Source organism: Mustelus asterias, chromosome 22 (genome assembly GCF_964213995.1).
Source record: "Mustelus asterias chromosome 22, sMusAst1.hap1.1, whole genome shotgun sequence".
In the NCBI taxonomy this organism is placed as follows: Eukaryota; Metazoa; Chordata; class Chondrichthyes; order Carcharhiniformes; family Triakidae; genus Mustelus; species Mustelus asterias.
In genome coordinates, this window is record NC_135822.1 from 55521895 (window position 1) to 55534885 (window position 12991).

The following is a 12991-nucleotide window of genomic DNA, read 5'->3' on the forward strand; positions in this document are numbered from 1 at the left end:
GCACTGTCAAGGGTGCTGCTTTTTGGATGAGGTGTCGAGCCAGAGGCCTTGTCCGCCATGCCTGAAGCGGAGGTAAAAAGTTCCCAGGACATTAAGGGCAGCGCGGTGGCACAGTGGGTTAGCGCTGCTGCCTCACAACGCCAGGGACCCGGGTTCGATTCCTGGCTTGGGTCACCGTCAGTGCGGAGTTTGCACATTCTCCCCCGTGTCTGCGTGGGTTTCCTCCGGGTGCTCCGGTTTCCTCCCACACTCTAAAGAAGTGTAGGTTAGTTGGATTGGCCATGCTAAATTGCCCCTTAGTGTCCAAAGATGTCCAGGTTACGTGGATTGGCCGTGCTAAATTTCCCCTTAGTGTCCAAAGATGTGTAGGTTAGGGGGATTGGCCATGCTAAATTGCCCTTAGTGTCCAAAGATGTGTAGGTTAGGTGGATTGGCCACGCTAAATTGCCTCTTAATGTCCAAAGATGTCCAGGTTAGGTGGATTGGCCATGCTAAATTGCCCCTTAGTGTCCAAAGATGTGTAGGTTAGGTGGATTGGCCACGCTAAATTGCCTCTTAATGTCCAAAGATGTCCAGGTTAGGTGGATTGGCCACGCTAAATTGCCTCTTAATGTCCAAAGATGTCCAGGTTAGGGGGTTTGGCCATGCTAAATTGTCCTTAGTGTCCAAAGATGTGTAGGTTAGGGGGATTGGCTATGGTAAATTGCCCCTTAGTGTCCAAAAATGTGTAGGTTAGGTGGATTGGCCAGGCTAAATTGCCCCTTAGTGTCCAAAAATGTGTAGGTTAGGTGGATTGGCCATGCTAAATTGCCCCTTAGTGTCCAAAGATGTGTAGGTTAGGGGGATTGGCTATGCTAAATTGCCCTTAGTGTCCAAAGATGTGTAGGTTAGGTGGATTGGCCACGCTAAATTGCCTCTTAATGTCCAAAGATGTCCAGGTTAGGGGGATTGGCCATGCTAAATTGCCCTTAGTGTCCAAAGATGTGTAGGTTAGGTGGATTGGCCATGCTAAATTGCCCTTAGTGTCCAAAGATGTGCAGGTTAGGTGGATTGGCCATGCTAAATTGCCCTTAGTGTCCAAAGATGTGTAGGTTAGGTGGATTGGCCATGCTAAATTGCCCCTTAGTGTCCAAAGATGTGCAGGTTAGGTGGATTGGCCATGCTAAATTGCCCTTAGTGTCAGGGGGACTGGCTAGCGTAAATGCATGGGGTTGTGGGGATAGGGTGGGATTGTGGTCGGTGCAGATTTGATAGGCCGAATGGGCTCCTTCTGCACTGCAGGGATTCTATGATTCTCTGACACTATTTCGAAGAGGGGCGGTGGGTGGCCTACCTGGTGGATGCCCTGAATAACTACCCCTCCACCAACATCACAAAGACCAATGATCTGGTCATCTGTCCGACTGCTGTCTGTGGGATCTTTCTGTGCGCAAATTGGCCGATGCATTTTTAAAATTCATTCAGAGGATGTGGGGGTCGCTGGCTGGGCCAGCATTTATTGGCCATCCCTAACTGGATGGCCAATGGAGTCGAGTATTAAAGTAAGGAAGTCTTGCTGCAACTGTACAGGGCGTTGGTGAGACTGCATAGAAACATTAAAACTAGAAGCAGGAGGAGGCCATTCGGCCCTTCCAGCCTGCTCCACCGTTCATTCTGATCATGGCTGATCATCAAATTCAATATCCTGATCCCCCCCTTCCCCCCCATATCCCTCGATCCCTTTAGGCCCAAGAGCGAAATCTAATTTCTTCTTGAAATCACACAACGTTTTGGCCTCAACTACTTTCTGTGGGAGTGAATTCCACACATTCACCACCCTCTGGGTGAAGAAATTTCTCCTCACCTCAGTTCTAAAAGGTTTACCCCTTATCCTCAAACTATGACCCCTAGTTCTGGACTCCCCCCACCATCGGGAACATTCTTTCTGAATCTACCCTGTCAAACCCTGTTAGAATTTTATAAGTTTCTATGAGATTCCCCTCTCACTCTTCTAAGCTCCAGTGAATATAATCCTAACCGACTTAGTCTCTCCTCATATGACAGACCTGCCATCCCAGGAATCAGCCTGGTAAACCTTCGCTGTGCTCCCTCTATAGCAAGGACATCCTTCCTCAGATAAGGAGACCAAAACTGCACACAACACTCCAGGTGTGGCCTCACCAACGCCCTGTACAATTACAGCAAAACATCCCTATCCCTATAATCAAATCCTCTCGCTATGAAGGCCAACATACCATTTGCCCTCTTTACTGCCTGCTGTACCTGCGCGCTTACTTTCAGCGACTGATGCACGAGGACTCCAAGGTCGGTATAACAAGGACATCTTTGTTTACATCTGGAGTACTGCGCACAGCTCTGGTCCCCTTACTTGAAGAAGGATGTAAATGTATTCGGGGCAGTTCAGAGAAGGTTGACTAGACTGATCCCAGGATTGTCTTCTGAAGAGAGATCGGGGCAGTTTAGGCCGAGAATCGTTGGAGTTTAGAAGAATGAGGGGGGATCTAATTGAGGTAAATAAGATGCTAATGGGGATTGACAGGGTAGACATAGACATGTTGGACATTCTAGAACGAACAATGGTTTCATAGTCGTCATTATATTTTTAAGTCCAGGTAATTTTATAAAACGTTAATTGAAATTTCACCACCTGCTATGGTGGGATTTGAACCCAGATCTCCAGAGCATTACCCTGAGGGCTCGAGATTGCTAACAGTACCACTACACCGTCACATCTCCACCACAAGAGTGACTACAGTTCAAAAGTGCTTCATGGGCTGCATGCGCTGTCCAATGTCCTGTGGTCAAGTCTATACAATGTCTGGTACAACAGCATTCTCCGCTTCTGGCAGAGTGCACTGCTACCTCACAGCGCCAAGGACCCGGCTTCAATTTTGGCCTTGATTTATTAGTGAAACATACATCAGCATACAGTGAAAAGTACTGTTTCTTGCACGCTATACAAACAAAGCATACCGTTCATAGAGAAGAAAAGGAGACGGTGCAGAATGTAGTTACAGTCATGGCTAGGGTACAGAGAGAGATCAGCTTAATATAATTTGATTTATTATTGTCATATTTACTGGGATACAGTGAAAAGTATTGTTTCTTGCGCGTTATACAGACAAAGCATACCGTTCATAGCGTACTTAGGAGAGAAGGAAAGGAGAGAGTGCAGAATGTAGTGTTATAGTCATAGATAGGGTGTAGAGAAAGATCAGCTTAATATAATTTGATTTATTATTGTCACATATATTAGTATACAGTGAAAAGTATTGTTTCTTGCGCTATACAGACAAAACATACCATTCATAGAGTACATAGGGGAGGAGGAAAGGAGCGGGTGCAGAATGTAGTGTCACAGTCATAGCTAAGGTGTAGAGAAAGATCAACTTAATGCGAGGTAGGTCCATTCAAAAGTCTGACAGCAGCAGGGAAGAAGCTGTTCTTGAGTCGGTTGGTACGTGACCTCAGACTTTTGTATATTTTTCCCAATGGAAGAAGGTGGAAGAGAGAATGTCCGGGGTGCGTGGGGTCCTTAATTTTGCTGGCTGCTTTTCCCGAGGCAGCGGGAAGTGTAGACAGAGTCAATGGATGGGAGGCTGGTTTGAGTGATCGACTGGGCTTCAATCACAACCCTTTTAGTTTCTTGTGGACTTGGGCAGAGCAGGAGCCAGACCAAGCTGTGATACATCCGGAAAGAATGCTTTCTATGGTGCATCTGTAAAAGTTGGTGAGAGTCGTAGCGGACATGCTGAATTTCCTTAGCCTCCTGAAAAGTAGAGGCATGGGTGGGATTTATTAACGATAGTGTCAGTGTGGAGAGACCAGGACAGGTACTTAGTGATCTGAATACCTAAAAACCTGCAGCCTTGGGTCACTATCAGTGTGGAGTTCTCCCCGTGTCTGCGTGGGTTTCCTCCGGGTGCTCCGATTTCCTCCCACAGTCCAAAGATGTGCAGGTTAGGTGGATTGGCCATGCTAAATTGCCCCTTAGTGTCCAAAGATGTGTAGGTTAGGTGGATTGGCCATGCGTAATTGCCCCTTAGTGTCCAAAGATGTGCAGGTTGGGTGGATTGGCCATGCTAAATTACCCCTTAGTGTCCAAAGATGTGTAGGTTAGGTGGATTGGCCATGCTAAATTGCCCCTTAGTGTCCAAAGATGTGCAGGTTGGGTGGATTGGCCATGCTAAATTGCCCCTTAGTGTCCAAAGATGTGCAGGTTGGGTGGATTGGCCATGCTAAATTGCCCCTTAGTGTCAGGCGGATTAGCAGGGTCAATATGTGGGGTTCCGGGAATAGGGCCTGGGTGGGATTGTGATCGGTGCAGACTCGATGGGCCTAATGGCCTCCTTCTGCACAGTAAGAAGTTTAACAACACCAGGTTAAAGTCCAACAGGTTTATTTGGTAGCAAAAGCCACACTTTTGCTACCAACATATTTTGCTACCTGCACTGCAGGGATTCTATGATACCCTGCACAATGATACCCTACTCCTTTTTCCCCCATTTAAATTAGAACAGTACAGCACAGAACAGGCCCTTCGGCCCACGATGTTGTGCCGAGCTTTATCTGAAACCAAGATCAAGCTATCTCACTCCCTATCATCCTGGGGTGCTCCACGTGCCTATCCAATAACCGCTTAAATGTTCCTAAATTGATCCTCTCTCATAGGATAAAGGTGGTTTAGATTCCGAATTTGCCTTCAATGCATGTTAATCTTCAGGTTTCCCCAGACTTGGCCCCTGCAGCAGTGTACAAACACTCTATTCTGCTCCTACTGGCCAGGGCGCCAGCCAGAATCCACACTCCGGGTTTTGCAAGCAGACATGAAGTGGCTGAATAAGACAGGCTGTGTTTGAGAATGGGAAGGGGAAGATTGAATTCACTGCAAGAGGACAGTGCCAGAAAACACAGAGAGAGAGAGAGGGAGAGAGTAATGGAACAGGCTGAGAGAAGGGGTGTGAAAGACGCCAGGAGAATGATAGACGGTGGATAGTCGGGGGGGTGGGGGGCAAAGGAAATGAAGAAATAGCGAGATGATTTCTGTCGGCAGAGGATTGCAATTTTAAATTCAAGGCTTGTTCCATTTTAACACCCAATTGGAAGCGGATTTCCATCGAATCATAGCGTCCTTACATAGAAACTAGAAGCAGGAGGAGGCCATTCGGCCCTTCGAGCCTGCTCCACCATTCATCCTGATCATGGCTAATCATCAAATTCAATATCCTGATTCCTCTCCCCTGCCTTCCTGTCCCATATCCCGACACAGTGGTTAGCACTGCTGCCCCACAGCGCCAGGGACCCGGGTTCGATTCCGGCCTCGGGTCACTGTCTGTGCGGAGTCTGCACATTCTCCCCATGTCTGCGTGGGTTTCCTCTGGGTGCTCCGGTTTCCTCCCACAGTCCGAACGATGTGTCGGTTAGGTGGATTGGCCGTGTTAAATTGCCCCTTAGTGTCCCAAGACGTGCTGGTTAGGTGCTAAATTCTCCCTCAGTGTTACCCGAACAGGCGCCGGAGTGTGGCGACTAGGGGACTTTCACAGTAACTTCATTGCGGTGTTGATGTAAGCCGACTTGTGACATGAATAAATAAACTTTTCCCTCAAGGAGGGGGTTGCGGTCTATCAGCCCCCTTTAAGGATGGAAATTCTGGGAAGCTGCTTACTCAAGGGCCAGGCTTTTGAGGCCTAGCAGCAAAGAACAAAATGAATTGAGAGAGGTGTATAGTCAACAAGACTTTGGAGTCCTCGTGCATCAGTCACTGAAAGTAAGCGCGCAGGTACAGCAGGCAGTAAAGAAGGCAAATGGTATGTTGGCCTTCATAGCGAGAGGATTTGAGTTTAGGGATAGGGATGTTTTGCTGCAATTGTACAGGGTGTTGGTGAGGCCACACCTGGTTAGGTGCATTGGCCATGCTAAATTCTCCCTCAGTGTACCCGAACAGGCGCCGGAGTGTGGCGACTAGGGGGATTTTCACAGTAACACATGAGGCATCGCGCACCAGTAGAGACATGGGTGAAGGGGAGCGTGGTGGGCGGGTGGCTGGGGGGAGGATAGGGGGATCACCGGTGCTAAACAACACATACTTGCCTTTATAGCGCTCCTCCCAAAATCTGCAAGATGTCACAGGGTTTCTGAGTCAAAACGTAGACATCTCTCATCCCCTCGCACCTCCCTCTGAAAGAGTGTAGCTTGTATTTGCAAAAGACTGCAAGAAAAAGCCATCCCCCCCCCCCACCCACTCCCTGCCCCAGCTCAGTCTGGAGCACAAGAGGCCAACACTCCCGGTGCAGTACTGAGGGAGTCCTGCATTGTCACGACTGCCTCTCTTGGATGTGGCCCTGTCCGGTGGGCCTTACAGGTCCCACAGCCTCTATAGGTTCCAAAAACAGAGCGATGGGGAGTTTCCAAGCCTCTAGCCAACCCCCCACTCTCTCACCACTCCCGACCACAAACATCTGCTCATCGTTGCAAATACTGGGATCTTGCTGTGCACAAAGGGGCTTTTCCTGCATCAACACAGGGACTGCATCTCGCTGGTGGCAATTTGCTTTGGGACGTGCCCAGGTTGCAGAAGGCACTCTTGAAAGGAGAGGTCTCGTTCCTTCAAAGGGCGGCACGGTGGCACAGTGGTTGGCACCACTGCCTCACAGCGCCAGAGACCCGGGTTTGATTCCGGCATCGAGTGACTGTGTCTGTGTGGAGTCTGCACATTCTCCCTGTGTCTGTGTGCGTTTCCTCCGGGTGCTCTGGTTTCCTCAAACAGTCCAAAGATGTGCGGGTTAGGTGGATTGGCCGTGCTAAGTTGCCCCTTAGTGTCCAAAGATGTGCAGGTTGGGTGGATGAGCAGGGTAAATATGTGGGGTTACAGGTACAGGACCGGGGTGGGATGCTCTGTCGGAGAATTGGTGCAGACCCGATGGACCGAATGGCCTCCTTTTGCGCTGTAGTGATTGAAAGGATTGTAAGTGAAGGAATGTTGCTATGATGCATCAGACTTGTAGTCAATGATCAGACCTGATATTCTGACCATTTATCCGACATTTCCCTCCTCCATCACCTGACAATGAGTGTGGATACAATTGGGCTTAGTTATGAAGCCATCTATAGCCTAATATAATTAATAGTCTCAGCACGGATGGGGACAGTGCAGAGAGAGCTTTACTCTGTATCTAACCCCGTGCCGTACCTGTCCTGGGAGTGTTTGATGGGGGACAGTGTAGAGGAAGCTTTACTCTGTATCTAACCCCGTGCTGTACCTGTCCTGGGAGTGTTTGATGGGGGACAGTGTAGAGGAAGCTTTACTCTGTATCTAACCCCGTGCTGTACCTGTCCTGGGAGTGTTTGATGGGGACAGTGCAGAGGGAGCTTTACTCTGTATCTAACCCCGTGCTGTACCTGTCCTGGGAGTGTTTGATGGGGGACAGTGTAGAGGAAGCTTTACTCTGTATCTAACCCCGTGCTGTACCTGTCCTGGGAGTGTTTGATGGGGGACAGTGTAGAGGGAGCTTTACTCTGTATCTAACCCCGTGCTGTACCTGTCCTGGGAGTGTTTTGATGGGGACAGAGTAGAGGGAGCTTTACTCTGTATCTATCCCCGTGCTGTACCTGTCCTGGGAGTGTTTGATGGGGGACAGTGTCGAGCCTAACGCTCTGATGTTGAATAATATTTTGACGTACTGGATCACTGGCTCTGTACTGGATCACTGGCTCTGGGAGGGCCTGTGTCCGTCATTGCTCTGGTCAAGTGGATGATAGTGGGTATAGTATGGGGGACAGTGGCATCTAGAGGTGTGTGTGAGCTACTGCGATATTTGAATACAATTTCCCAGTACTTCCTGGGGTCCAAAATCAAATCCCAATCCCATATCAGTGAGCCAAGTGTGCCAACGACACTGGAGTCTGGATTGTCTAAGCAACAGTCCTTAAAGGAATACTCCACTGCACCCCCCCCATCTCAAACTCTCTCCCTCTCCTGTCAATGACTCCACCCTGCTTGAAGGACTCCTCCCAGGATCTCTGAATTTTTCCAGGCCCATTCCCGTGGGCACTGCCATCTCGCCAGGTGAGTTATAGAATCCCTACAGTGCAGAAGGAGACCATTCGGCCCATCGGGTCTGCACCGACCACAATCCCACCCAGGCCCTATGCCCGTCACCCCTATATTTACCCTGGCTAGTCCCCCTGACACTAAGGGGCAATTTAGCATGGCCAATCCCCCTAACCTTTCATCTTTGGACACTAAGGGGCAATTTAGCATGGCCAATCCACCTAACCTACACATCTTTGAACACTAAGGGGCAATTTAGCATGGCCAATCCATCTAACCTGCACATCTTTGGGACACTAAGGGACAATTTAGCATGGCCAATCCAACTAACCTGCACATCTTTGGGACACTAAGGGACAATTTAGCATGGCCAATCCAACTAACCTGCACATCTTTGGGACACTAAGGGACAATTTAGCATGGCCAATCCAACTAACCTGCACATCTTTGGGACACTAAGGGACAATTTAGCATGGCCAATCCATCTAACCTGCACATCTTTGGGACACTAAGGGGCAATTTAGCATGGCCAATCCAACTAACCTGCACATCTTTGGGACACTAAGGGACAATTTAGCATGGCCAATCCAACTAACCTGCACATCTTTGGGACACTAAGGGACAATTTAGCATGGCCAATCCAACTAACCTGCACATCTTTGGGACACTAAGGGACAATTTAGCATGGCCAATCCACCTAACCTGCACATCTTTGGGACACTAAGGGACAATTTAGCATGGCCAATCCACCTAACCTGCACATCTTTGGGACACTAAGGGACAATTTAGCATGGCCAATCCACCTAACCTGCACATCTTTGGGACACTAAGGGACAATTTAGCATGGCCAATCCACCTAACCTACACATCTTTGGACACTAAGGGGCAATTTAGCATGGCCAATCCACCTAACCCGCACATCTTTGGACACTAAGGGGCAATTTAGCATGGCCAATCCAACTAACCTGCACATCTTTGGGACACTAAGGGACAATTTAGCATGGCCAATCCAACTAACCTGCACATCTTTGGGACACTAAGGGACAATTTAGCATGGCCAATCCACCTAACCTACACATCTTTGGACACTAAGGGGCAATTTAGCATGGCCAATCCACCTAACCCGCACATCTTTGGACACTAAGGGGCAATTTAGCATGGCCAATCCAACTAACCTGCACATCTTTGGGACACTAAGGGACAATTTAGCATGGCCAATCCAACTAACCTGCACATCTTTGGGACACTAAGGGACAATTTAGCATGGCCAATCCAACTAACCTGCACATCTTTGGGACACTAAGGGACAATTTAGCATGGCCAATCCACCTAACCTGCACATCTTTGGGACACTAAGGGACAATTTAGCATGGCCAATCCACCTAACCTGCACATCTTTGGGACACTAAGGGACAATTTAGCATGGCCAATCCACCTAACCTGCACATCTTTGGGACACTAAGGGACAATTTAGCATGGCCAATCCACCTAACCTACACATCTTTGGACACTAAGGGGCAATTTAGCATGGCCAATCCACCTAACCCGCACATCTTTGGACACTAAGGGGCAATTTAGCATGGCCAATCCACCTAACCTGCACATCTTTGGGACACTAAGGGACAATTTAGCACGGCCAATCCACCTAACCTGCCCATCTTTCGGACTGTGGGAGGAAACCGGAGCACCCGGAGGAAACCCACGCAGACACGGGGGAGAACGTGCAGACTCCACACAGGCAGTGACCCAAGCCGGGAATCGAACCCGGGTCCCTGGCGCTGTGAGGCAGCAGGTCTAACCCACTGTGCCGCCCAATCTGATGTAAAATTAAGCCCACCCGACCCAGACTGCCTCCCCACCTCGCCCTGCCCCCATCCGACACAAAGTATGTCATTCTGTGGAACTGGAATATTTCTGTGGCCCCCGAGGGAGCCGGGAATGCATTAAAACGGGCGATTCGAATTGACGTGTTTGAATCCGGCCCGATTTGGGTCGCGTTATTTTTAGTCGCTCAGCCTGCTGCCCTCGTTCTCTCTCTGAACACGTTGAACCCCCAGAGCCCGCTGCGCCTCTCGCTGTGAGTGCCAGGCACCAGCCTCCCAGAAGCCGGGCCACCTTTTTGTTTCTCCGTGTGCATCACTGGTGACTTGTGGCTGATCATTAACCCCCCGCCCCTCCCCAGCCCATGTCAAGGGGCTCTCTCCAGCTCCGCCACTCTGAGCCAGCCCGGACTCCTCCTACAATGTTGTTCTCAGGAGCTGGGTTGGATTTCCAGGAAGGATCCGGGGAACTGAACTTTCACTTTCAATGTTACAGCAACGGAAGGTGGTGCCGGCGTCCGATTGGAGGGCCAAGTGGGTCACGTGACCCTCAAGTCTTTTGTGAGTTCCAACTATTTCAGCTTCCTGGAGAAAGAGACAGAGAGGTGAGTGTGTTTCTGTGTGTGAGACTGTCCGTGTAACTGTGTGTGTGTGTGACTGTGTGTGTGAGACTGTCTGTGTGACTGTGTGTGTGAGACTGTCTGTGTGACTGTGTGTTACTGTGTGTGTGTGACTGTCTGTTGCTGTGTGTGTGAGACTGTCTGTGTTACTGTGTGTGTGAGACTGTCTGTGGTACTGTGTGTGTGAGACTGTGTGTGTAACTGTGTGTGAGACTGTGTAACTGTGAGTTACTGTGTGTGAGACTGTGTGTGTGTAACTGTGTGTGTGAGACTGTCTGTGTTACTGTGTGTGGGAGACTGTGTAACTGTGTGTGACTGTCTGTGTAACTGTGTGTGTGTGTGACTGTGTGTGTGTGACTGTGTTTGTGAGTGTGAGAGAGAGAGAGTGTGTGTCACAACCTCCTTACTTTCTATCCGCTGCCGCCTTTGCAAGCCTGCAATTCAACTGGGGAATCTTAAATCCTTCAAACTTTAAAATACTTGAACACTGCGGGAAAGCCTTGTTTTATCAGTCAGGGGAGAACTGCCCAAGTGCTGCTCATGTCACCTAAGACATGGACACTCTGGAGCCCTGTAGAATGGTCACAGCACAGGAGGCCATTCAGCCCCTCGATCCCAATTCAGCTCACTGCAGGGTTGTGTAGCAGACCCTGCTCCTTGCTCTGACTCTGCCCCTTTAATTGGATTTATTATTGTCACATGTACTGGGACACAGTGAAAAGTATTGTTTGATTTATTATTGTCACATGTACTGGGATACAGTGAAAAGTATTGTTTGATTTATTATTGTCACATGTACTGGGATACAGTGAAAAGTATTGTTTGATTTATTATTGTCACATGTACTGGGATACAGTGAAAAGTATTGTTTCTGGTGCACTATACAGACAAAGCATACTGTTCATAGAGTACAGAGGGGAGAAGGAAAGGAGAGAGTGCAGAACGTAGTCATAGCTTGGGTTGTAGAGAAAAATCAACTTAGTGCGAGGTAGGTCCATTCATAAGTCTGACAGCAGCAGGGAAGAAGCTGTTCTTGAGTCGGTTGGTACGTGACCTCAGACATTTGTATTTTTTTCCCGACGGAAGAAGGTTGTAGAGAGAATGTTCGGGTTGCGTGGGGTCCTTAATTATGCTGGCTGCTTTTCCTGAGGCAGCGGGAAGTGTAGACAGAATCAATGGATGGGAGGCTGGTTTGTGTGATGGATTGGGCTGCATTCACGACCTTTTGTAGTTTCTTGCGGTCTTGGGCAGAGCAGGAGCCAGACCAAGCTGTGGTACAACCAGAAAGAATGCTTTCATTTCTGACAACATCAGACATTGGCTCTGTCTCCACCATGTTCTCTGAACCCTTTCAGATCCGATATGTCCCAAAATGTTTCTTCTAACGTCGCCATTGGTCCTTGAATTGGTGCCCTCTGCTTCCGGGCCCTTCCGCCGTCGATGGGCACAGTTTCTCCCTCTCCCTGCTGGGTCCCTTGTCATTTTGAACCACCTCGATCACACTGCCTCTCGGCCTCAAGTCGTCTTGAGACTGGGCCCATCTTCTCCAATCTAAAGTTTATTTATTGGTCACAAGTAGGCTTACATTAACACTGCAATGAAGTCACTCTGAAAATCCCCCTAGTCGCCACACTCCGGCACCTGTTCGGGTTACACTGAGGGAGAATTTAGCACCTAACCAGCACGTCTTTCGGACTGTGGGAGGAAACCGGAGCACCCGGAGGAAACCCACGCAGACACGGGGAGAATGTGCAGACTCCGCACAGACAGTGACCCAGGCTGGGAATCAAACCCAGGTCCCTGGCGCTGTGAGGCAGCAGTGCTAACCACTGTGCCACCGTGCCAATCTGAAGTCATAGGATGGCTGATCATGGCTGATCTTTTCATGGACTCAGCTCCACTTACCCACCCGCTCACCATAACCCTTAATTCATTTACTGTTCAAAAATCTATCTATCCTTGCCTTAAAAACATTCAATGAGGTAGCCTCAACTGCTTCACTGGGCAGGGAATTCCACAGATTCACAACCCTTTGTGTGAAGAAGTTCCTCCTCAACTCAGTCCTAAATCTGCTTCCCCTTATTTAGAGGTCATGCCCCCTAGTTCTAGTTTCACCCGCCAGTGGAAACAACCTCCCTGCTTCTATCTTATCTATTCCCTTCATAATCCTATATGTTTCTATAAGATCTCCCCTCATTCTTCTGAATTCCAATGAGTATAGCCCCAGTCTACTCAGTCTCTCCTCATAAGCCAACCCTCTCAACTCCGGAATCAATCTAGTGAATCTCCTCTGCACCCCCTCCAGTGCCAGTATATCCTTTCTCAAGTAAGGAGACCAAAACTGGGGCACTGCGGTTTGCCCTTTGTTTTTGACTCGCTGTCATCAAGGGAGTGGCGCTGTCACATTAGCTCTGATCCCAACCAACCAGAATCCTTCAGTTCCACAGAAGGGATCAATGTCAGGAGAGAGAGACACAAGGGAAAATATCAGCTGACGGCAT

General features: G+C 49.0%; 1 protein-coding gene across 1 annotated transcript in view; it reads left to right on the top strand.

The window, feature by feature from the left end:
- Window positions 1–10289: 10289 nt before the first annotated feature.
- Window positions 10290–12991, top strand: part of LOC144510044 (poly(ADP-ribose) glycohydrolase-like) — an 87856-nt gene continuing 85154 nt past the window's right edge. Inside the window, exon 1 of the mRNA XM_078239258.1 lies at window positions 10290–10475. Coding sequence (XP_078095384.1) covers window positions 10293–10475 — 183 coding nt within the window. The 5' untranslated portion in view covers window positions 10290–10292. The remainder of the gene's footprint in view (window positions 10476–12991) is intronic.